This window comes from Nerophis ophidion, unplaced genomic scaffold (assembly GCF_033978795.1).
Source record: "Nerophis ophidion isolate RoL-2023_Sa unplaced genomic scaffold, RoL_Noph_v1.0 HiC_scaffold_154, whole genome shotgun sequence".
Lineage (NCBI taxonomy): Eukaryota > Metazoa > Chordata > Actinopteri > Syngnathiformes > Syngnathidae > Nerophis > Nerophis ophidion.
In genome coordinates this window covers 68702-95000 of record NW_026907076.1, presented here as the reverse complement: position 1 = coordinate 95000, position 26299 = coordinate 68702, and the positions used below count along the sequence as shown (strand labels likewise).

Below are 26299 nucleotides of genomic sequence, written 5' to 3'. Positions count from 1 at the left end.
ACGATTAATTTGATAATCGATTAATCTGTCGATTATTACTTCGATTAATCATGGGATAAAAGAGACAAACTAAATTTCTAACCTTTCCAATACTTTATTAAAAAAAACAGCTTACTGGCACCATGTCCTTTGACTTGCCAAATAAAACAAGGCAAGTGTTACAAAAATGTTATTTTTTTTATAAAGTGCACCATTGTCATGCACAAAAGCAATAATTTTGCTTAGGGGAATGTCAAACCTGGCTACTACCTATTCTAACCATTCTGCAATGTTGGATGCTGAATGTCTGTCCTCTAGTGGCATGGTGGTAAGGGAGATTGACTTCATGTTCCATTTGTCTCCAATGTAGTGGCATGTATTGCCAAGGTAGGCTACACTTGTCCACACATCAGTAGTGAGAGCTATTTTGCTCTGGGTGGCTTTTATGTCAGTCTACACTGTTTGGAATCTCCGCTCGTATTTCCTCTCCATCAGTTTGGTAAAATGGTTCCTCGAGGGAAGAGTGTAACCAGGGTTGAGGACGTGAATTATTTGTCTAAAACCTTCATCCTCCATCATTGATAGTAGCCTCATGTCAGTTGGCAACATATTCAGGATAGTATCAGTCAGTGCAGCCGGTTGCTGTAGTGTGCACACCTTCTTTTGTACCAGGTCGCTAATGCTGGGTTGTTTCTTACTGAAATGAGAGAAACAATATTATGAACGTACATAGTAGCATCATTTACATGTAACTCAATACATAACCAGTTTATTTCATTAATCATTTCTGACGGAGAAGTCAAATACACCACCACATTAAAAAAACAGCTAAATGAAAAAAATGTACCTTGGAGTTGCAGAATACACTCAATCAATCAATCAATGTTTACTTATATAGCCCTAAATCACTAGTGTCTCAAAGGGCTGCACAAACCACTACGACATCCTCGGTAGGCCCACATAAGGGCAAGGAAAACTCACACCCAGTGGGACGTCGGTGACAATGATGACTATGAGAACCTTGGAGAGGACGAAAGCAATGGATGTCGAGCGGGTCTAACATGATACTGTGAAAGTTCAATCCATAATGGATCCAACACAGCAGCGAGAGTCCCGTTCACAACGGAGCCAGCAGGAAAACATCCCAAGCGGAGGCTGATCAGCAGCGCAGAGATGTCCCCAGCCGATACACAGGCGAGCAGTACATGGCCACCGGATCGGACCGGACCCCCTCCACAAGGGAGAGTGGGACATAGGAGAAAAAGAAAAGAAACGGCAGATCAACTGGTCTAAAAAGGGAGTCTATTTAAAGGCTAGAGTATACAAATGAGTTTTAAGGTGAGACTTAAATGCTTCTACTGAGGTGGCATCTCGAACTGTTACCGGGAGGGCATTCCAGAGTACTGGAGCCCGAACAGAAAACGCTCTATAGCCCGCAGACTTTTTTTGGGCTTTGGGAATCACTAATAAGCCGGAGTCCTTTGAAGGCAGATTTCTTGCCGGGACATATGGTACAATACAATCTGCAAGATAGGATGGAGCTAGACCGTGTAGTATTTTATACGTAAGTAGTAAAACCTTAAAGTCACATCTTAAGTGCACAGGAAGCCAGTGCAGGTGAGCCAGTATAGGTATATATGTATGTATATATGTATATAAAGGTATATACAGTATAGGTATATATGTATGTATATATGTATATAAAGGTATATACAGTATAGGTATATATGTATGTATATATGTATATAAAGGTATATACAGTATAGGCGTAATGTGATCAAACTTTCTTGTTCTTGTCAAAAGTCTAGCAGCCGCATTTTGTACCAACTGTAATCTTTTAATGCTAGACATGGGGAGACCCCAAAATAATACGTTACAGTAATCGTGGCGAGACGTAACAAACGCATGGATAATGATCTCAGCGTCTTTAGTGGACAGAATGGAGCGAATTTTAGCGATATTACGGAGATGAAAGAAGGCCGTTTTAGTAACGCTTTTAATGTGTGCCTCAAAGGAGAGAGTTGGGTCGAAGATAATACCCAGATTCTTTACCGAGTCGCCTTGTTTAATTGTTTGGTTGTCAATTTTTAAAGTTGTGTTATTAAATAGAGGTCGGTGTCTAGCAGGACCGATAATCAGCATTTCTGTTTTTTTGGTGTTGAGTTGCAAAAAGTTAGCGGACATCCATTGTTTAATTTCATTAAGACACGCCTCCAGCTGACTACAATCCGGCGTGTTGGTCAGCTTTAGGGGCATGTAGAGTTGGGTGTCATCAGCATAACAGTGAAAGCTAACACCGTATTTGCGTATGATGTCACCTAGCGGCAGCATGTAGATGCTGAAGAGTGCAGGGCCAAGGACCGAACCCTGGGGAACTCCACACGTTACCTTAACGTAGTCCGAGGTCACATTGTTATGGGAGACACACTGCATCCTATCAGTAAGATAAGAGTTAAACCAAGACAGGGCTAAGTCTGACATACCAATTCTTGTTTTGATACGTTCTAATAAAATATTATGATCGACGGTATCGAAAGCAGCGCTAAGATCGAGGAGCAGCAACATAGATGACGCATCAGAATCCATCGTTAGCAATAGATCATTAGTCATTTTTGCGAGGACTGTCTCGGTCGAGTGATTTGCCCTGAAACCGGATTGAAAGGTTTCACAGAGATTGTTAGACGCTAAGTGTTCATTTAACTGCTCTGCAACAATTTTTTCGAGGATTTTTTAAATAAAGGGAAGGTGAGACACCGGTCGGTAGTTAACCATGAGGTCTAGATCGAGGTTAGGTCTTTTAAGGAGAGGATGAATAACCGCTTTTTTGAATGCTAGGGGAACAGTGCCCGAGGAAAGTGATAAGTTTATAATATTTAGCACTGATGGACCTAATAATACAAAGAGATCCTTGATCTGTTTCCCAGGAAGTGGGTCAAGTAAACATGTTGTTTGTTTTATTCCATTTACACGTTGTAACAATTCCTCTAATGTTATTTCCTCAAAACGAGAGAAACTATTTTGGAGGGCAGTATCCGCCGTATATACAATCGTGTCAGTGTTAATAGAACCCCGTTGTAGCTGGGACGCATTGTCTTTAATCTCCTTTCTAATGACTTCAATTTTCTTATTAAAGAATTGCATAAAGTCATCAACTGAGTGGGTGGAGCTACTGGAAGGGGTCCCTTGTTGGGTTAGCGATGCTACCGTACTAAACTAAAATTTAGGATCGTTTTTATTACGGTGGATGAGATTTGAGTAATATTTAGCTTTAGCTAAGGTAAGCATGCGTTTATAAGTTATTAAACTATCATTCCATGCTTGATGGTGCACCTCAAGTTTAGTCGTGCGCCATTTGCGTTCCAGCTTTCTACATAATAATTTCTGAGCTCTAGTTTCTTCTGTAAACCACGGGGTCCGCTTTTTTGGAGCCTTTTTTAACTTTCAATGATTTTGCGCAGGGCGTCGTTAAAGTTGTTAGTGAGGTTATCAATAGAGCCCACATACTTTGGGAATGGTGCCATTACCGAGGGCAGTAGGTCAGCAAGAGTTGTCGTTGTGGCCATATTAATGTTGCGGCTGCTATAGCAGTTATTATTATTATTAGTTTGACGAACATGCGTCTGAACCTCGAATTTTATAAGGTAATGATCGGACAATAGTTTAGTATACGGGAGTATCGTAACTTTGGAAACGGTGATACCCCTGACAAGCACTAGGTCTATCGTATTACCGTTGCGATGCGTGGGTTCATTTATTATTTGTGTAAGACCACAGCTATCAATTATAGTCTGGAGCACTACGCACGGTGGGTCCGATGGGGTATTCATATGGATATTAAAGTCCCCCATTATAATTATATTATCGGCGTGCGTCACTAGATCAGCAACAAACTCTGAGAATTCATTGATAAAGTCCAAATAGGGCCCTGGGGGGCGGTAGATAACAGTCAGGTGTAGAGGCAGCGGTGTGGCAGACCTCATAGTAAGCACCTCAAACGATTTATATTTATTATTTATGTTAGGACTAAGGTTAAAGTTGTCGTTGTATATTAGTGCGACCCCTTTACCGCTTTTGAGGGGACGGGCAATATGCGCATGTGTAAAGTTAAGAGGACATACCTCATTTAGCGCAAAAAAGTCGTCTGGTTTAAGCCAGGTTTCGCTGAAACCGATGACGTTAAGATTGTTGTCTCTGATGATATTATTAACTAACAACGTTTTAGGAGACAATGATCTTATGTTTAAAAAAAAAATGTATTGTAGGTAGTGGGCTGTTTTAGGGAATATTTGATCAAATTATCCGTAGTAGCAATATTAATAATGTTGTGTTTATTATGCCTAGTGCATTTAGTATAATTACGACCATATCTGGGAATTGATACGACGGGAATACACCAATAACAACACAGAAATGTAACTCACCAGATCAGAACTGGATCAGATATAGTACACATTTCTGTTGTGAATAACAAAGGATTCACTTTAGGCTGCCTGGGAATAATAGCATGAACTATTCCAGCACCTTCATTATACTAAATCGTCACTCAAATCGAAATAGATTTATATAGCTTTATTGGGCCCGGCTACCATTATGAAACCAAGCTGAGATATTTCTGTCTGTTACGTTTATTTCCAAATTGGTAAACGTGCGTTTTCTCTCTCAAAACGGAGTCAAATGTGCCGGAGACACATCATCAGCCCCGCGTTGCAACAAAGACATAACGTAAACGTTACTCACAAAAAAGCTGAACTTATAAATGCCTCATAAGTTCAAAACAACACAGAAAATGAAGACGTCGGACTATCCAAAAAGTTCCTAAAACTCTGAAAGTTAATACACAACAGTTGCTGCTGTGCTGCCTTTAAAAAAAATCTCCTGATTAACAAAAGATTAAAAACACACAAAGACGGACAGAAGGGATCAATATACTCGGACTATGGAAGTTAGGTACCGTGAGTTCTTCCCTTCATCCTTGGCTCTTCTTCAGGTGCTCCTGAAGCAAGGTAGTACTTCGTGCCACGCCAGGTCCATGCTGCACCTTTTGCAGGAAATGTCTTCTTTGAATTCTTTAAAGTCAAGTTTTCCCACACTTTGGACGACTGAGGTCCTACACTTTTCTCCATTGAAGCTATAACCTACAGATGTTTCTCCGCTGAACTATCCGTACTGTTTCCCTCCGCCATTTTTCCAATGTTTCCAAACATGAGACTGTGGTCAGGTGATATGCACATGACACATCATTGGCTGGCTCCCTGCCACCTCATGACACGTAGCCTACTGTTTTTCTACTTATTTGGATTATTTTGTTTCTCAGCTGTTTGTAAATGTTGCAGTTTATAAATAAAGGTTTAGAGGGAAAAAAAAGAGCCTCACGCATGCGCATTGCATACATCCAACTAATCGATTACTAAATTAATCGCCAACTATTTTTATAATCAATATCTTGTTGCAGCCCTAATACATACATATATATATATATATATATATATATATATATATATATATATATATAGCTTGTCCTGAAGAGTTTGGAGCTAATCCTCCTTTTTCATTGTCCCATTTAAAGCAGCCATTTCACTGGCAGCAAAACAGGCCCAGAGCATAATACTACCAGCACCATGCTTGACGGTAGGAATGGTGTTCCTAGGATTAAAGGCCTCACCTTTTCTCCTCCAAACATATTGCTGGGTATTGTGGTCTAACAGCTCCATTTTTGTTTCATCTGACCACACAACCTTACTCCAGAAGGTCTTCTCTTAGTCCATGTGATGTCAGATTGATCCGCCCACTTGGTAAAGTTTTTAGTGATGGACTCAATGTTAAACTTTTGTGCTTCCAGGTGGTTGTGACATAGCATGTAACAAAACAACAACAATGACATCTATTTTTACGTGTGTGTGTGTGTGTGTGTGTGTGCGTGCGCGCTCGCTCGCTCAACAGGACGGAGACGAGATCTTCAACCGAGCCAAACTGTTGAACGTGGGCTACACGGAGGCTCTGAAGGACTATGACTACGACTGTTTTGTCTTCAGCGATGTGGACTTGATCCCAATGGACGACCGCAACACTTATAAGTGTTTCAGTCAGCCTCGACACTTGTCTGTGTCCATGGACAAGTTTGGCTTCAGGTCAGTAACGCCCGCTCACTTTCTCACCTCCTTCTTTCTATCTCCTCTCTCATCACTTGACGCTACTTTCCTACTATTCAACTGTGTGTGTGTGTGTGAGTGTGTGTGTTCTTGTATTTCTATTTCTCCATATGAGGAGGTGTGAAGAAGTGATTACATGTATCATGCTTCCAGTAACTTTGCAGCTAATGGACAATGTCTCATTTGTGGTGACATCATCAACATGACATAACATTGCATGTAATGGACAATGTCTCATTTGTGGTGACATCATCAACATGACATCACATTGCATGTAATGGACAATGTCTCATTTGTGGTGACATCATCAACATGACATAACATTGCATGTAATGGACAATGTCTCATTTGTGGTGACATCATCAACATGACATCACATTGCATGTAATGGACAATGTCTCATTTGTGGTGACATCATCAACATGACATAACATTGCATGTAATGGACAATGTCTCATTTGTGGTGACATCATCAACATGACATAACATTGCATGTAATGGACAATGTCTCATTTGTGGTGACATCATCAACATGACATCACATTGCATGGAATAGAGCAGTGGTTCTCACCTGGGGGTACTTGAAGGTATGCCAAGGGGTACGTGAGATTTTTTTCAAATAGCAACAATTCTATAATCTTTTATAAGTAAATGTATTGAATAATACTTCAACAAAATATGAATATAAGTTCATAAAATGTGAAAAGAAATACAACAATGCAATATTCAGTGTTGACAGCTAGATTTTTTGTGGACATGTTCCATAAATATTGATGTTAAAGATTTCTATTTTTGTGAAGAAATGTTTAGAAGTAAGTTGATGAATCCAGATGGATCTCTATTACAATCCCCAAAGAGGACACTTTAACTTGATGATTACTTCTATGTGGAGAAATCTGCATTCACTTATTTTTATATCTTCTTTTCCAAATAGTTGAAGAAAGACCACTACAAATGAGCAATATTTTGCACTGTTATACAATATAATAAATCAGAAACTGATGACATAGTGCTGTATTTTACTTCTTTATCTCTTTTTTTCAACCAAAAAGGCTTTGCTCTTTGCATTTTTCTCAGGTCTCAAATTGTGTGCATGTGTGTGTGTGTGTGTGTGTGTGTGTGTGTGTGTGTGTGTGTGTGCGGAAGCGATGACAATGAGTGCTGTGAGGATGTGATGTGCTGTCAAGTTATCTACAAGTTCTATTTGACACACACACACACACACACACACACACACACTTCCTGTTGATCTGCAGGTTGTCAAGTAGGAAGTTAGGCCACTGAAACAGGAAGTAGTCCTTCCCAATTCCACTGTAGCCTGATAGAACATCCTGTCGCTCTGTAACCTCCTGTGACAAAACAGTTACACAAACATTAACACAATTACAAAGAATTAAAGAAACGATATTAACAATATTGTTTGTTGTCCAAACAATTAGAGAACACAACATTCCATTCCAAGGCTGAGTCAAGCAGTGCTGCTATTTTCTCTTCTTACTTCCTCATTCAGCTTCTCATTAGTGCGCAAACTATTCAATACATCTACTGGCGAGATGAGGTGGACATTCCTGCAGTCAGCATGCGTACTGCACACTCCCTCATAACTTGTGACATTGTGCTGTGTGGTAAAAGTGCACATTTCAGAGTAACACCTGTGCAATAATCATGCTGTTTAATCAGCATCTGGATAGGCCACACCTGTCATGGCAAAGAAGAAATGCTCACTAACACAGATTTGTGCACAATGTTTGAGAGGGGAAGGTCTTTTCTGTGTCTAGTCAAAGACCTTTGCGTTCAACTCATGAAAAATGGGATCAAAAACCAAAGTGTTTATGTTGAGCATACTATCAGGTGAGAGGCATGATTTATGATCTGAAATGAACTTTTACCAACTCAGAGGTGATGCAGCAGCTGAATGTGTCAATATAAGATAGTTAGTTCTTTGTGATCACGGCTTCTATAATAATAACAATATTTGAACATATTTAAGTCACGACATGTAAATGTGGTATTGTTGCCGCTTTTTGGATCTATTTAGGGAGACATTTGCTACTCCTATTAGCTGCTTTGTTAGCCACCTTGTACTTGCCATATTTTACGATTTAGAATGCATAGAAAAAGAAGAACATTTGTGTTCTTGTTTTACATAAGGATTGTGAATGATTGGCCACATTCCCAAAAAGTGCACATTCCCTGTGATTCATGTTTTAAAAAAAAGTTAAAAGTAGCAATAATTGTCACACACACACTAGGTGCGGCGTAATTATTCTCTTCATTTGACCCATCACCCTGGATCACCCCCCTGGGAGGTGAGGGGAGCAGTGGGCAGCAACGGTGCCACGCCCGGGAATCATTTATAGTGATTTAACCCCCAATTCCAAGCCTTGATGCTGAGTGCCAAGCAGGGAGGTAATGACTCCCATTTTTAGAGTCTTTGCTATGACCCGGCCGGGGTTTGAACTCACAACCTACCCATCTCAGGGTGGACACTCTAACCCAGGGGTCACCAACCTTTTTGAAACCAAGAGCTACTTCTTGGCTACTGATTCATGCCAAGGGCTACCAGTTTGATACACACTTAAATAAATTGCCAGAAATAGCCAATTTGCTCAATTTACTTTTAATAAATAAATCTATATATTAGGGCTGTAAATCTTTGGTGTCCCACAATTCGATTCAATATCGATTCTTGGGGTCACGATTCGATAATATATCGATTTTTTTATTTATTTATTCGATTCTCGATTCAAAAACTATATTTTTCCAATTGAAAAGGATTGTGTATTCATTCAATACATAGATTTCAGCAGGATCTACCCCAGTCTGCTGACATGCTAGCAGAGTAGTAAATTTTTTTAAAAGCTTTTATAATTGTAAAGGACAATGTTTTATCATCTGATTGCAATAATGTAAATTTGTTTGAACTATTAAAGGAAGCAAAAATATGACTTATTTAATCTTTGTGCAAACATTGGACACAGTGTGTTGTCCAGCTTATGAGATGCCATGCAAGTGTAAGCCACTGTGACACTATTGTTCTTTTTGATTATTTTTATAAATGTCTAATGATAATGTCAATGAGGGATTTTTAATCACTGCTATGCTGAAATCATAATATTGATACTGTTAATCATTTTTGTTTCACTACTTTTGTTTTGTCTCCTCTCAATTGTTCTGTTTATTGCAGTTCTGAGTGTTGCTGGCTCAGTTTTGGAATTAGATTGCATTGTTATGGTGTTGCTGTGTATTGTTTTGTTGGATTGCTTAAAAAAAAATATATATATATATATATTTTTTTTTTAAATAAAAAAAAACCAAAACATTTTTTAAAAATGTGAATCGATTCTGAGTCGCACAACATAAACGATTCAATTCTTATTCGAATTGATTTTTTCCCACACCGCTAATACATATATAAAAAAATGGGTATTTCTGTCCGTCATTCCGTTGAACATTTTTTTTCCTTTTACGGAAGGTTTTTTGTAGAGAATAAATGACGAAAAAAACACCTAATTTAACAGTTTAAAAGAGGAGAAAACAGAAAAAAAATTTAAATTTTGAAACATAGTTACCTTCAATTTCAACTCTTTAAAATTCAAAATTCAACCCCAAAAAAAAAGAAAAGAAAAACTAGCTAATACGAATCTTTTTGAAAAAATAAAAAAATAATTTATGGAACATCATTAGTCATTTTCCCTGATTAAGATTAATTTTAGAATTTTGATGACATGTTTTAAATAGTTTGAAATCCAACCTGCACTTTGTTAGAATATATAACAAATTGGACCAAGCTATATTTCTAACAAAGACAAATCATTATTTCTTCTAGATTTTCCAGAACAAAAATTTAAAAAGGAAATTTAAAGGACTTTGAAATAAGATTTAAATTTGATTCTAAAGATTTTGTAGATTTGCCAGAATAATTTCTTAGAATTTTAATCATGATAAGTTTGAAGAAATATTTCACAAATATTCTTCGTCGAAAAAACAGAAGCTAAATGAAGAATTAAATTATTATTTACAATAAAAAAAATAAATTTACCTGAACATTGATTTAAATTGTCAGGAAAGAAGAGGAAGGAATTTAAAAGGTAAAAAGGTATATGTGTTTAAAAATCATAAAATCATTTTTAAGGTTGTATTTTTTCTCTAAAATTCTCTTTCTGAAAATTATAAGAAGCAAAGTAAAAAAATAAATGAATTTATTTAAACAAGTGAAGACCAAGTCTTTAAAATATTTTCTTGGATTTTCCAATTCTATTTGAGTTTTGTCTTTCTTAGAATTAAAAATGTCCAGCAAAGCGAGACCAGCTTGTTAGTAAATAAATACAATTTAAAAAATCGAGGCGGCTCACTGGTAAGTGCTGCTATTTGAGCTATTTTTAGAACAGGCCAGCGGGCGACTCATCTGGTCCTTACGGGCTACCTGGTGCCCGCGTTGGTGCCCGCCTTGGTGCCCGCCTTGGTGCCCGCGTTGGTGCCCGCCTTGGTGCCCGCCTTGGTGCCCGCCTTGGTGCCCGCGTTGGTGCCCGCCTTGGTGCCCGCCTTGGTGACCCCTGCTCTAACCACTAGGCCGCTGAGTAGGTTTTGTTTGAGTGTCCATGTTTTTTTTCATTTCAATTTGTCAAAGTTTGACATTTTTTGTCGTTTATTGATGAAAGCAAATTAAGTGTTCAGTTTGTTTCATGTCCGCTTTATATTTATTTTTCTCTCTTTGTCTTTCAACTTTACTTCTGTGTTGTATTCCTCCAAGTGTAGATCCTTTACAGTGTTGTATTCCTCCAAGTGTAGATCCTTTACAGTGTTGTATTCCTCCAAGTGTAGATCCTCTACAGTGTTGTATTCCTCCAAGTGTAGATCCTCTACAGTGTTGTATTCCTCCAAGTGTAGATCCTCTACAGTGTTGTATTCCTCCAAGTGTAGATCCTCTACAGTGTTGTATTCCTCCAAGTGTAGATCCTCTACAGTGTTGTATTCCTCCAAGTGTAGATCCTCTACAGTGTTGTATTCTTCCAAGTGTAGATCCTTTACAGTGTTGTATTCCTCCAAGTGTAGATCCTCTACAGTGTTGTATTCCTCCAAGTGTAGATCCTCTACAGTGTTGTATTCCTCCAAGTGTAGATCCTCTACAGTGTTGTATTCTTCCAAGTGTAGATCCTTTACAGTGTTGTATTCCTCCAAGTGTAGATCCTTTACAGTGTTGTATTCCTCCAAGTGTAGATCCTCTACAGTGTTGTATTCCTCCAAGTGTAGATCCTCTACAGTGTTGTATTCCTCCAAGTGTAGATCCTCTACAGTGTTGTATTCTTCCAAGTGTAGATCCTTTACAGTGTTGTATTCCTCCAAGTGTAGATCCTCTACAGTGTTGTATTCCTCCAAGTGTAGATCCTCTACAGTGTTGTATTCCTCCAAGTGTAGATCCTCTACAGTGTTGTATTCCTCCAAGTGTAGATCCTCTACAGTGTTGTATTCTTCCAAGTGTAGATCCTCTACAGTGTTGTATTCCTCCAAGTGTAGATCCTCTACAGTGTTGTATTCCTCCAAGTGTAGATCCTTTACAGTGTTGTATTCCTCCAAGTGTAGATCCTCTACAGTGTTGTATTCCTCCAAGTGTAGATCCTCTACAGTGTTGTATTCCTCCAAGTGTAGATCCTCTACAGTGTTGTATTCCTCCAAGTGTAGATCCTCTACAGTGTTGTATTCCTCCAAGTGTAGATCCTCTACAGTGTTGTATTCCTCCAAGTGTAGATCCTCTACAGTGTTGTATTCCTCCAAGTGTAGATCCTCTACAGTGTTGTATTCCTCCAAGTGTAGATCCTCTACAGTGTTGTATTCCTCCAAGTGTAGATCCTCTACAGTGTTGTATTCTTCCAAGTGTAGATCCTTTACAGTGTTGTATTCCTCCAAGTGTAGATCCTTTACAGTGTTGTATTCCTCCAAGTGTAGATCCTCTACAGTGTTGTATTCCTCCAAGTGTAGATCCTCTACAGTGTTGTATTCCTCCAAGTGTAGATCCTCTACAGTGTTGTATTCTTCCAAGTGTAGATCCTTTACAGTGTTGTATTCCTCCAAGTGTAGATCCTCTACAGTGTTGTATTCCTCCAAGTGTAGATCCTCTACAGTGTTGTATTCCTCCAAGTGTAGATCCTCTACAGTGTTGTATTCCTCCAAGTGTAGATCCTCTACAGTGTTGTATTCTTCCAAGTGTAGATCCTCTACAGTGTTGTATTCCTCCAAGTGTAGATCCTCTACAGTGTTGTATTCCTCCAAGTGTAGATCCTTTACAGTGTTGTATTCCTCCAAGTGTAGATCCTCTACAGTGTTGTATTCCTCCAAGTGTAGATCCTCTACAGTGTTGTATTCCTCCAAGTGTAGATCCTCTACAGTGTTGTATTCCTCCAAGTGTAGATCCTCTACAGTGTTGTATTCCTCCAAGTGTAGATCCTCTACAGTGTTGTATTCCTCCAAGTGTAGATCCTCTACAGTGTTGTATTCCTCCAAGTGTAGATCCTCTACAGTGTTGTATTCCTCCAAGTGTAGATCCTCTACAGTGTTGTATTCCTCCAAGTGTAGATCCTCTACAGTGTTGTATTCTTCCAAGTGTAGATCCTTTACAGTGTTGTATTCCTCCAAGTGTAGATCCTTTACAGTGTTGTATTCCTCCAAGTGTAGATCCTCTACAGTGTTGTATTCCTCCAAGTGTAGATCCTCTACAGTGTTGTATTCCTCCAAGTGTAGATCCTCTACAGTGTTGTATTCTTCCAAGTGTAGATCCTTTACAGTGTTGTATTCCTCCAAGTGTAGATCCTCTACAGTGTTGTATTCCTCCAAGTGTAGATCCTCTACAGTGTTGTATTCCTCCAAGTGTAGATCCTCTACAGTGTTGTATTCCTCCAAGTGTAGATCCTCTACAGTGTTGTATTCCTCCAAGTGTAGATCCTCTACAGTGTTGTATTCCTCCAAGTGTAGATCCTCTACAGTGTTGTATTCCTCCAAGTGTAGATCCTCTACAGTGTTGTATTCCTCCAAGTGTAGATCCTCTACAGTGTTGTATTCCTCCAAGTGTAGATCCTCTACAGTGTTGTATTCCTCCAAGTGTAGATCCTCTACAGTGTTGTATTCTTCCAAGTGTAGATCCTCTACAGTGTTGTATTCCTCCAAGTGTAGATCCTCTACAGTGTTGTATTCCTCCAAGTGTAGATCCTCTACAGTGTTGTATTCCTCCAAGTGTAGATCCTCTACAGTGTTGTATTCCTCCAAGTGTAGATCCTCTACAGTGTTGTATTCTTCCAAGTGTAGATCCTCTACAGTGTTGTATTCCTCCAAGTGTAGATCCTTTACAGTGTTGTATTCCTCCAAGTGTAGATCCTTTACAGTGTTGTATTCCTCCAAGTGTAGATCCTCTACAGTGTTGTATTCCTCCAAGTGTAGATCCTCTACAGTGTTGTATTCCTCCAAGTGTAGATCCTTTACAGTGTTGTATTCCTCCAAGTGTAGATCCTCTACAGTGTTGTATTCCTCCAAGTGTAGATCCTCTACAGTGTTGTATTCCTCCAAGTGTAGATCCTCTACAGTGTTGTATTCCTCCAAGTGTAGATCCTCTACAGTGTTGTATTCCTCCAAGTGTAGATCCTCTACAGTGTTGTATTCTTCCAAGTGTAGATCCTCTACAGTGTTGTATTCCTCCAAGTGTAGATCCTCTACAGTGTTGTATTCCTCCAAGTGTAGATCCTCTACAGTGTTGTATTCCTCCAAGTGTAGATCCTCTACAGTGTTGTATTCCTCCAAGTGTAGATCCTCTACAGTGTTGTATTCTTCCAATGTTGACAAGTCCTATTTAGGTTTAGTTTGCATAGGAGACATAACAAGTACACTATCTGGAGTGAAGGGCAGGTGAGTGGGGGATCTTATGTTTGTAGTTAACTCCTCTGGCAGGGGGCTCCCCTCCTCTCTTTCAATGCACAGCATAGGACACATAGCCTAACCCATAGGACACATAGCTAACCCATAGGACACATAGCCTAACCCATAGGACACATAGCTAACCCATAGGACACATAGCCTAACCCATAGGACACATAGCTAACCCATAGGACACATAGCTAACCCATAGGACACATAGCCTAACCCATAGGACACATAGCCTAACCCATAGGACACATAGCTAACCCATAGGACACATAGCCTAACCCATAGGACACAGCCTAACCCATAGGACACATAGCCTAACCCATAGGACACATAGCTAACCCATAGGACACATAGCTAACCCATAGGACACATAGCTAACCCATAGGACACATAGCCTAACCCATAGGACACATAGCTAACCCATAGGACACATAGCCTAACCCATAGGACACATAGCTAACCCATAGGACACATAGCTAACCCATAGGACACATAGCCTAACCCATAGGACACATAGCTAACCCATAGGACACATAGCTAACCCATAGGACACATAGCCTAACCCATAGGACACATAGCCTAACCCATAGGACACATAGCTAACCCATAGGACACATAGCCTAACCCATAGGACACATAGCCTAATCCATAGGACACATAGCCTAACCCATAGGACACATAGCCTAACCCATAGGACACATAGCTAACCCATAGGACACATAGCTAACCCATAGGACACATAGCCTAACCCATAGGACACATAGCTAACCCATAGGACACATAGCCTAACCCATAGGACACATAGCTAACCCATAGGACACATAGCTAACCCATAGGACACATAGCCTAACCCATAGGACACATAGCCTAACCCATAGGACACATAGCTAACCCATAGGACACATAGCCTAACCCATAGGACACATAGCCTAATCCATAGGACACATAGCCTAACCCATAGGACACATAGCCTAACCCATAGGACACATAGCTAACCCATAGGACACATAGCTAACCCATAGGACACATAGCCTAACCCATAGGACACATAGCTAACCCATAGGACACATAGCCTAACCCATAGGACACATAGCTAACCCATAGGACACATAGCTAACCCATAGGACACATAGCCTAACCCATAGGACACATAGCCTAACCCATAGGACACATAGCTAACCCATAGGACACATATCAAGAGTGGTCCTCATGTCCTGTTGATCAGGAGCAGCAGATCCACAGTCATAGATCCACTATTAACCACTAATATCACAGTCAAAATGAAAGCTTGTTCCCATAGGCACCAGAAACTGTTAATAATGTATAGACAAAAGTGTATATTATATATATTATTATATATATAGTATTTATATAGTTGTGTGTATATATGATGGATGTGTGTGTATTTAGGGTATATTCATGTGTGTATGTATGTGCTTATGATAGATAGATAGTACTTTATTGATTCCTTCAGGAAAATTAAAATTCCAGCAGCAGTGTACAAGCAGTGTATATATATATATATATATATATATATATATATATATATATATATATATATATATATATATATATATATATATATATACATATATATACATATATATAATTTGTGTAGTGTGTGTGTATATATATATGTGTATATATGGAAGTGTGTGTGAATTTAAATGTATTATATATAGATACTCTATAGCGTCTACGCAGCAACCACTGAATTGAATGATATTATATATATTATTGTATTATATATTGTATATATTTATATTGTATATGTATAGGGGTGGGACCTAATAAGTTGACTTTTTCCCACTCCCTTTTGAGCCAATCTTGACATCAACAAAATATTAATCACATGTAATGTTTACAATGTAGGTGTGAATATATATATATATATATATATTTTTTGTTGTTGTTGTATTTTATGACATTATTTTGTTTTGTTTGCATGGCTCAAATTAAACCATTTATTTATGCATTCATTCATTCATTTAATGCTGTGTTAGCATTGGAAGCAGCTGATGCTAGGCTCTCATCACTGCCTTTTACATCCCTCACATCCACTAACTAGCTATACTACGTGTCATGTAATAGACTATCCACTAACTAGCTATACTACGTGTCATGTAATAGACTATCCACTAACTAGCTATACTACTTGTCATGTAATAGACTATCCACTAACTAGCTATACTTATTGTCATGTAATAGACTATCCACTAACTAGCTATACTTCTTGTCACGTAATAGACTATCCACTAACTAGCTATACTTCTTGTCATGTAATAGACTATCCACTAACTAGATATACTTCTTGTCATGTAATAGACTATCCACTAACTAGCTATACTTCTAGTCATGTAATAGACTATCCACTAACTAGTTATACTTATTGTCATGTAATAGACTATCCACTAACTAGCTATACTTCTTGTCATGTAATAGACTATCCACTAACTAGCTATACTACTTGTCATGTAATAGACTATCTACTAACTAGCTATACTACTTGTCATGTAATAGACTATCCACTAACTAGCTATACTTCTAGTCATGTAATAGACTATCCACTAACTAGCTATACTACTTGTCATGTAATAGACTATCCACTAACTAGCTATACTTCTGTTCATGTAATAGACTATCCACTAACTAGCTATACTTCTTGTCATGTAATAGACTATCCACTAACTAGCTATACTACTTGTCATGTAATAGACTATCCACTAACTAGCTATACTACTTGTCATGTAATAGACTATCCACTAACTAGCTATACTTCTAGTCATGTAATAGACTATCCACTAACTAGCTATACTTCTTGTCATGTAATAGACTATCCACTAACTAGCTATACTTCTAGTCATGTAATAGACTATCCACTAACTAGCTATACTACTTGTCATGTAATAGACTATCCACTAACTAGCTATACTTATTGTCATGTAATAGACTATCCACTAACTAGCTATACTTTTTGTCATGTAATAGACTATCCACTAACTAGCTATACTTCTTGTCATGTAATAGACTATCCACTAACTAGCTATACTTATTGTCATGTAATAGACTATCCACTAACTAGATATACTTCTTGTCATGTAATAGACTATCCACTAACTAGCTATACTTCTAGTCATGTAATAGACTATCCACTAACCAGTTATACTTATTGTCATGTAATAGACTATCCACTAACTAGATATACTTCTTGTCATGTAATAGACTATCCACTAACTAGCTATACTTCTAGTCATGTAATAGACTATCCACTAACCAGTTATACTTATTGTCATGTAATAGACTATCCACTAACTAGCTATACTTCTTGTCATGTAATAGACTATCCACTAACTAGCTATACTACTTGTCATGTAATAGACTATCCACTAACTAGCTATACTACTTGTCATGTAATAGACTATCCACTAACTAGCTATACTTCTAGTCATGTAATAGACTATCCACTAACTAGCTATACTACTTGTCATGTAATAGACAATCCACTAACTAGCTATACTTCTTGTCATGTAATAGACTATCCACTAACTAGCTATACTACTTGTCATGTAATAGACTATCCACTAACTAGCTATACTACTTGTCATGTAATAGACTATCCACTAACTAGCTATACTTCTAGTCATGTAATAGACTATCCACTAACTAGTTATACTTCTTGTCATGTAATAGACTATCCACTAACTAGCTATACTTCTTGTCATGTAATAGACTATCCACTAACTAGCTATACTTCTTGTCATGTAATAGACTATCCACTAACTAGCTATACTTCTAGTCATGTAATAAAACATTTTGACAGAGTTAAGTGACTGACTTGCAGGATTGAAGTGAAGCAGAATGAGGAAGTTAAGACTTGGTTGACTTGGGAAATTCCCTTTCTGTAACGTCTTTTCTATCCTTCCCCTCGTCCTCCTCTAGTGAAAGTCTTCATTGTTGTCCTCCTCCTGTAGTACAGGCCAGTGTAGTACAGTTAGATGGCTGCACTTGCTGACAGTGTACATGTGTGCAGGCTGCCCTACAAGCAGTACTTTGGGGGCGTGTCCTCCATGTCCAAACAACAGTTTCTCACCATCAACGGCTTCCCCAACAACTACTGGGGGTGGGGGGGCGAGGACGACGACATCTACAACAGGTTAGTACCCACTAACGACTACCCACTAACTACTACGCACTAACTACTACCCACTAACTACTACACACTAACTACTACGCACTAACTACTACACACAAACTACTACCCACTAACTACTACCCACTAACTACTACCCACTAACTACTACCCACTAACTACTACACACTAACTACTACCCACTAACTAGTACACACTAACTACTACCCACTAACTACAACCCACTAACTAGTACACACTAACTACTACGCACTAACGACTACCCACTAACTAGTACACACTAACTAGTACACACTAACTACCACCCACTAACTACTACTCACTAACTAGTACACACTAACTACTACCCACTAACTAGTACACACTAACTACTACCTACTAACTACTGCACATTACTGGACTCATGGGCCACATTGACAGAAAACCTGTATCTGGGGGGCCATATACACAGTATGTGTGTATAAATGATGTATACACATGTAGATGTACAGTATGTGTGTATAAATGATGTATACACATGTAGATGTACAGTATGTGTGTATAAATGATGTATACACATGTAGATGTACAGTATGTGTGTATAAATGATGTGTACACATGTAGATGTACAGTATGTGTGTATAAATGATGTATACACATGTAGATGTACAGTATGTGTGTATAAATGATGTATACACATGTAGATGTACAGTATGTGTGTATAAATGATGTATACACATGTAGATGTACAGTATGTGTGTATAAATGATGTATACACATGTAGATGTACAGTATGTGTGTATAAATGATGTATACACATGTAGATGTACAGTATGTGTGTATAAATGATGTATACACATGTAGATGTACAGTATGTGTGTATAAATGATGTATACACATGTAGATGTACAGTATGTGTGTATAAATGATGTATACACATGTAGATGTACAGTATGTGTGTATAAATGATGTATACACATGTAGATGTACAGTATGTGTGTATAAATGATGTATACACATGTAGATGTACAGTATGTGTGTATAAATGATGTATACACATGTAGATGTACAGTATGTGTGTATAAATGATGTATACACATGTAGATGTACAGTATGTGTGTATAAATGATGTATACACATGTAGATGTACAGTATGTGTGTATAAATGATGTGTACACATGTAGATGTACAGTATGTGTGTATAAATGATGTATACACATGTAGATGTACAGTATGTGTGTATAAATGATGTGTACACATGTAGATGTACAGTATGTGTGTATAAATGATGTATACACATGTAGATGTACAGTATGTGTGTATAAATGATGTGTACACATGTAGATGTACAGTATGTGTGTATAAATGATGTATACACATGTAGATGTACAGTATGTGTGTATAAATGATGTATACACATGTAGATGTACAGTATGTGTGTATAAATGATGTGTACACATGTAGATGTACAGTATGTGTGTATAAATGATGTATACACATGTAGATGTACAGTATGTGTGTATAAATGATGTATACACATGTAGATGTACAGTATGTGTGTATAAATGATGTGTACACATGTAGATGTACAGTATGTGTGTATAAATGATGTATACACATGTAGATGTACAGTATGTGTGTATAAATGATGTATACACATGTAGATGTACAGTATGTGTGTATAAATGATGTATACACATGTAGATGTACAGTATGTGTGTATAAATGATGTATACACATGTAGATGTACAGTATGTGTGTATAAATGATGTATACACATGTAGATGTACAGTATGTGTGTATAAATGATGTGTACACATGTAGATGTACAGTATGTGTGTATAAATGATGTATACACATGTAGATGTACAGTATGTGTGTATAAATGATGTGTACACATGTAGATGTACAGTATGTGTGTATAAATGATGTATACACATGTAGATGTACACTATGTGTGTATAAATGATGTATACACATGTAGATGTACAGTATGTGTGTATAAATGATGTATACACATGTAGATGTACAGTATGTGTGTATAAATGATGTATACACATGTAGATGTACAGTATGTGTGTATAAATGATGTATACACATGTAGATGTACAGTATGTGTGTATAAATGATGTATACACATGTAGATGTACAGTATGTGTGTATAAATGATGTATACACATGTAGATGTACAGTATGTGTGTATAAATGATGTATACACATGTAGATGTACAGTATGTGTGTATAAATGATGTGTACACATGTAGATGTACAGTATGTGTGTATAAATGATGTATACACATGTAGATGTACAGTATGTGTGTATAAATGATGTATACACATGTAGATGTACAGTATGTGTGTATAAATGATGTATACACATGTAGATGTACAGTATGTGTGTATAAATGATGTATACACATGTAGATGTACAGTATGTGTGTATAAATGATGTATACACATGTAGATGTACAGTATGTGTGTATAAATGATGTATACACATGTAGATGTACAGTATGTGTGTATAAATGATGTATACACATGTAGATGTACAGTATGTGTGTATAAATGATGTATACACATGTAGATGTACAGTATGTGTGTATAAATGATGTATACACATGTAGATGTACAGTATGTGTGTATAAATGATGTATACACATGTAGATGTACAGTATGTGTGTATAAATGATGTATACACATGTAGATGTACAGTATGTGTGTATAAATGATGTATACACATGTAGATGTACAGTATGTGTGTATAAATGATGTGTACACATGTAGATGTACAGTATGTGTGTATAAATGATGTGTACACATGTAGATGTACAGTATGTGTGTATAAATGATGTGTACACATGTAGATGTACAGTATGTGTGTATAAATGATGTATACACATGTAGATGTACAGTATGTGTGTATAAATGATGTGTACACATGTAGATGTACAGTATGTGTGTATAAATGATGTATACACATGTAGATGTACAGTATGTGTGTATAAATGATGTGTACACATGTAGATGTACAGTATGTGTGTATAAATGATGTATACACATGTAGATGTACAGTATGTGTGTATAAATGATGTGTACACATGTAGATGTACAGTATGTGTGTATAAATGATGTATACACATGTAGATGTACAGTATGTGTGTATAAATGATGTATACACATGTAGATGTACAGTATGTGTGTATAAATGATGTGTACACATGTAGATGTACAGTATGTGTGTATAAATGATGTATACACATGTAGATGTACAGTATGTGTGTATAAATGATGTATACACATGTAGATGTACAGTATGTGTGTATAAATGATGTATACACATGTAGATGTACAGTATGTGTGTATAAATGATGTATACACATGTAGATGTACAGTATGTGTGTATAAATGATGTGTACACATGTAGATGTACAGTATGTGTGTATAAATGATGTGTACACATGTAGATGTACAGTATGTGTGTATAAATGATGTATACACATGTAGATGTACAGTATGTGTGTATAAATGATGTGTACACATGTAGATGTACAGTATGTGTGTATAAATGATGTATACACATGTAGATGTACACTATGTGTGTATAAATGATGTATACACATGTAGATGTACAGTATGTGTGTATAAATGATGTATACACATGTAGATGTACAGTATGTGTGTATAAATGATGTATACACATGTAGATGTACAATATGTGTGTATAAATGATGTATACACATGTAGATGTACAGTATGTGTGTATAAATGATGTATACACATGTAGATGTACAGTATGTGTGTATAAATGATGTATACACATGTAGATGTACAGTATGTGTGTATAAATGATGTATACACATGTAGATGTACAGTATGTGTGTATAAATGATGTATACACATGTAGATGTACAGTATGTGTGTATAAATGATGTATACACATGTAGATGTACAGTATGTGTGTATAAATGATGTGTACACATGTAGATGTACAGTATGTGTGTATAAATGATGTATACACATGTAGATGTACAGTATGTGTGTATAAATGATGTGTACACATGTAGATGTACAGTATGTGTGTATAAATGATGTGTACACATGTAGATGTACAGTATGTGTGTATAAATGATGTGTACACATGTAGATGTACAGTATGTGTGTATAAATGATGTATACACATGTAGATGTACAGTATGTGTGTATAAATGATGTGTACACATGTAGATGTACAGTATGTGTGTATAAATGATGTATACACATGTAGATGTACAGTATGTGTGTATAAATGATGTATACACATGTAGATGTACAGTATGTGTGTATAAATGATGTGTACACATGTAGATGTACAGTATGTGTGTATAAATGATGTGTACACATGTAGATGTACAGTATGTGTGTATAAATGATGTATACACATGTAGATGTACAGTATGTGTGTATAAATGATGTATACACATGTAGATGTACAGTATAGAGCACTTCTCTGGGAGATTTTAGATGCCAACCCTAATATCAGGTTCTTTTTGTAATATCAGCGCGATATCAATATCACCTCCTGACAACAGTATCAGTTTAAGGTCAAAGTCCTGTTTTTGTTTGTCAGACTGGCGTCCAAAGGAATGTCCATCTCCAGACCCACAGGTGAGGTGGGCAGGTGTCGCATGATCCGACACGACCGAGACAGGAAGAACGAGCCCAACCCTCAGAGGTACCAAGTCTCAATAAGTAGTCTTTATGCTGGTCCAGGTCTGACTGATTAGTCTTTGTGCTGGTCCAGGTGTGACTGAGTAGTCTTTGTGCTGGTCCAGGTGTGACTGAGTAGTCTTTGTGCTGGTCCAGGTCTGACTGATTAGTCTTTGTGCTGGTCCAGGTGTGACTAAGTAGTCTTTGTGCTGGTCCAGGTGTGACTAAGTAGTCTTTGTGCCGTTCCAGGTGTGACTGATTAGTCTTTGTGCCATTTCAGGTGTGACTGATTAGTCTTTGTGCTGGTCCAGGTCTGACTAAGTAGTCTTTGTGCTGGTCCAGGTGTGACTGATTAGTCTTTGTGCTGGTCCAGGTCTGACTGATTAGTCTTTGTGCTGGTCCAGGTGTGACTAAGTAGTCTTTGTGCCGGTCCAGGTGTGACTAAGTAGTCTTTGTGCCGTTCCAGGTGTGACTAAGTAGTCTTTGTGCCATTCCAGGTGTGACTGATTAGTCTTTGTGCTGGTCCAGGTCTGACTAAGTAGTCTTTGTGCTGGTCCAGGTGTGACTGATTAGTCTTTGTGCTGGTCCAGGTGTGACTGAGTAGTCTTTGTGCCGTTCCAGGTGTGACTGATTAGTCTTTGTGCTGGTCCAGGTGTGACTGATTAGTCTTTATGCTGGTCCAGGTCTGACTAAGTAGTCTTTGTGCTGGTCCAGGTGTGACTGATTAGTCTTTGTGCTGGTCCAGGTGTGACTGAGTAGTCTTTGTGCCGTTCCAGGTGTGACTGATTAGTCTTTGTGCTGGTCCAGGTGTGACTGATTAGTCTTTGTGCTGGTCCAGGTCTGACTAAGTAGTCTTTGTGCTGGTCCAGGTGTGACTGAGTAGTCTTTGTGCTGGTCCAGGTGTGACTGAGTAGTCTTTGTGCTGGTCCAGGTCTGACTAAGTAGTCTTTGTGCTGGTCCAGGTGTGACTGAGTAGTCTTTGTGCTGGTCCAGGTGTGACTAAGTAGTCTTTGTGCCGGTCCAGGTGTGACTGATTAGTCTTTATGCTGGTCCAGGTCTGACTAAGTAGTCTTTGTGCTGGTCCAGGTGTGACTGAGTAGTCTTTGTGCTGGTCCAGGTCTGACTGATTAGTCTTTGTGCTGGTCCAGGTGTGACTGATTAGTCTTTGTGCTGGTCCAGGTGTGACTGAGTAGTCTTTGTGCTGGTCCAGGTCTGACTGATTAGTCTTTGTGCTGGTCCAGGTGTGACTGATTAGTCTTTGTGCTGGTCCAGGTCTGACTGATTAGTCTTTGTGCTGGTCCAGGTGTGACTGATTAGTCTTTGTGCTGGTCCAGGTCTGACTGATTAGTCTTTGTGCTGGTCCAGGTGTGACTGATTAGTCTTTGTGCTGGTCCAGGTCTGACTGATTAGTCTTTGTGCCGTTCCAGGTCTGACTGATTAGTCTTTGTGTTGGTCCAGGTGTGACTGATTAGTCTTTGTGCTGGTCCAGGTGTGACTGATTAGTCTTTGTGCTCCTGAAGGTTTGACCGCATCTCCCACACCCGGGACACCATGACCAAGGATGGCATCAAGTCCTTGTCCTACCAGCTGGTGTCCAGACTGACCATGGATCTCTTCACCAACATCACAGTGGACATTGGCAGACCCTGACCAACACATCTGACATGCTGGACCTGGTCCAACCCTGACCACCAAATGTGCCTTCGGTCTGACATGCTGGACCTGCTTTGGTTTCTGTCTGCTTCCTTCAAACCTATCACTCGCTCTGTCAATCAATGACCCGATCCATCGATCAGACAAATATTGATGTGGTCAACGTCCGCTCCTAATTTCTGTTTCTCCTAAATCATTTGAATCAATGGTCTTTTGTTGCCATGACAACTGATTGTCATCCTTTAATGTGAGCCTGGACTTCAAGATCAGCTTTAATCACTTTGCAAGACTTTCATGCAGACAATCAGTGTCCCGTCACATATCGATCATTTATTGATCAGCTTGAATCACTTAGTGTGTGTGTGTGTGTGTGTGTGTGTGTGTGTGTGTGTGTGTGTGTGTGTGTAATGTAGACAATCAGCGCTTAATGGCTTCCAAGCTAGTTAGTGGCGAGCAGTTGCCGTGAAACATATTTGCTTTAACAGTTTACTCATCCCAATGAACTTTGAACTCTTCCTATCAAACATTCAAAGATGGAGGAAGTTACAAACGTTTCTCATGTTTTCACAATAAAAGCACTTGGTCACTGTGCACTTTTTTAGTAAGAACATTTTTGGAAGAGAGGCAAATGTATTTGTACAAAATCCTCTTCTGTGTGTGTGTTTGTTGGTGTGTGTTTCTACTCATGGGCAGATGTTTCTTGTCCACAGAGCAGTCGATACACTCTAAAAATGTAAACAGTGTTGTTGCTCAATCTAGTGGACATGTTGGTACATTACAGTTGTCCACAGATCAGTAGATACAGTCTACAAATGTAAACAGTGTTGTTGCTCCATCTAGTGGACATGTTGGTACATTACAGTTGTCCACAGATCAGTAGATAGAGTCTACAAATGTAAACAGTGTTGTTACTCCATCTAGTGGACATGTTGGTACATTACAGTTGAAACACATCAGTAGATACTGTCTACAAATGTAAACAGTGTTGTTGCTCCATCTAGTGGACATGTTGGTACATTACAGTTGTCCACAGATCAGTAGATAGAGTCTACAAATGTAAACAGTGTTGTTACTCCATCTAGTGGACATGTTGGTACATTACAGTTGAAACACATCAGTAGATACTGTCTACAAATGTAAACAGTTTTGTTGCTCCATCTAGTGGACATGTTGGTACATTACAGTTGTCCACAGATCAGTAGATACTGTCTACAAACGTAAACAGTGTTGTTGCTCCATCTAGTGGACATGTTGGTACATTACAGTTGAAACACATCAGTAGATACAGTCTACAAATGTAAACAGTGCTGGTGCTCCATCTAGTGGACATGTTGGTACATTACAGGTGTCCACAGATCAGTAGATACAGTCTACAAATGTAAACAGTGTTGTTGCTCCATCTAGTGGACATGTTGGTACATTACAGTTGTCCACAGATCAGTAGATACAGTCTACAAATGTAAACAGTGTTGTTACTCCATCTAGTGGACATGTTGGTACATTACAGTTGAAACACATCAGTAAATAGAGTCTACAAATGTAAACAGTGTTGTTACTCCATCTAGTGGACATGTTGGTACATTACAGTTGTCCACAGATCAGTAGATACAGTCTACAAATGTAAACAGTGTTGTTGCTCCATCTAGTGGACATGTTGGTACATTACAGTTGAAACACATCAGTAAATAGAGTCTACAAATGTAAACAGTGTTGTTACTCCATCTAGTGGACATGTTGGTACATTACAGTTGTCCACAGATCAGTAGATACAGTCTACAAATGTAAACAGTGT

At 38.2% G+C, this 26299-nt stretch overlaps 1 protein-coding gene across 1 annotated transcript in view; it reads left to right on the top strand.

Moving 5' to 3' along the window:
- LOC133547696 (beta-1,4-galactosyltransferase 1-like) overlaps nucleotides 1-25098 on the top strand; it is a 71083-nt gene extending 45985 nt beyond the window's left edge. The window contains exons 3-6 of the mRNA XM_061893248.1: nucleotides 5920-6107; nucleotides 18070-18192; nucleotides 22775-22879; nucleotides 24375-25098. Of these exons, the coding sequence (XP_061749232.1) occupies nucleotides 5920-6107; nucleotides 18070-18192; nucleotides 22775-22879; nucleotides 24375-24504 (546 nt within the window). The 3' untranslated portion in view covers nucleotides 24505-25098. The remainder of the gene's footprint in view (nucleotides 1-5919; nucleotides 6108-18069; nucleotides 18193-22774; nucleotides 22880-24374) is intronic.
- Nucleotides 25099-26299: the final 1201 nt, after the last annotated feature.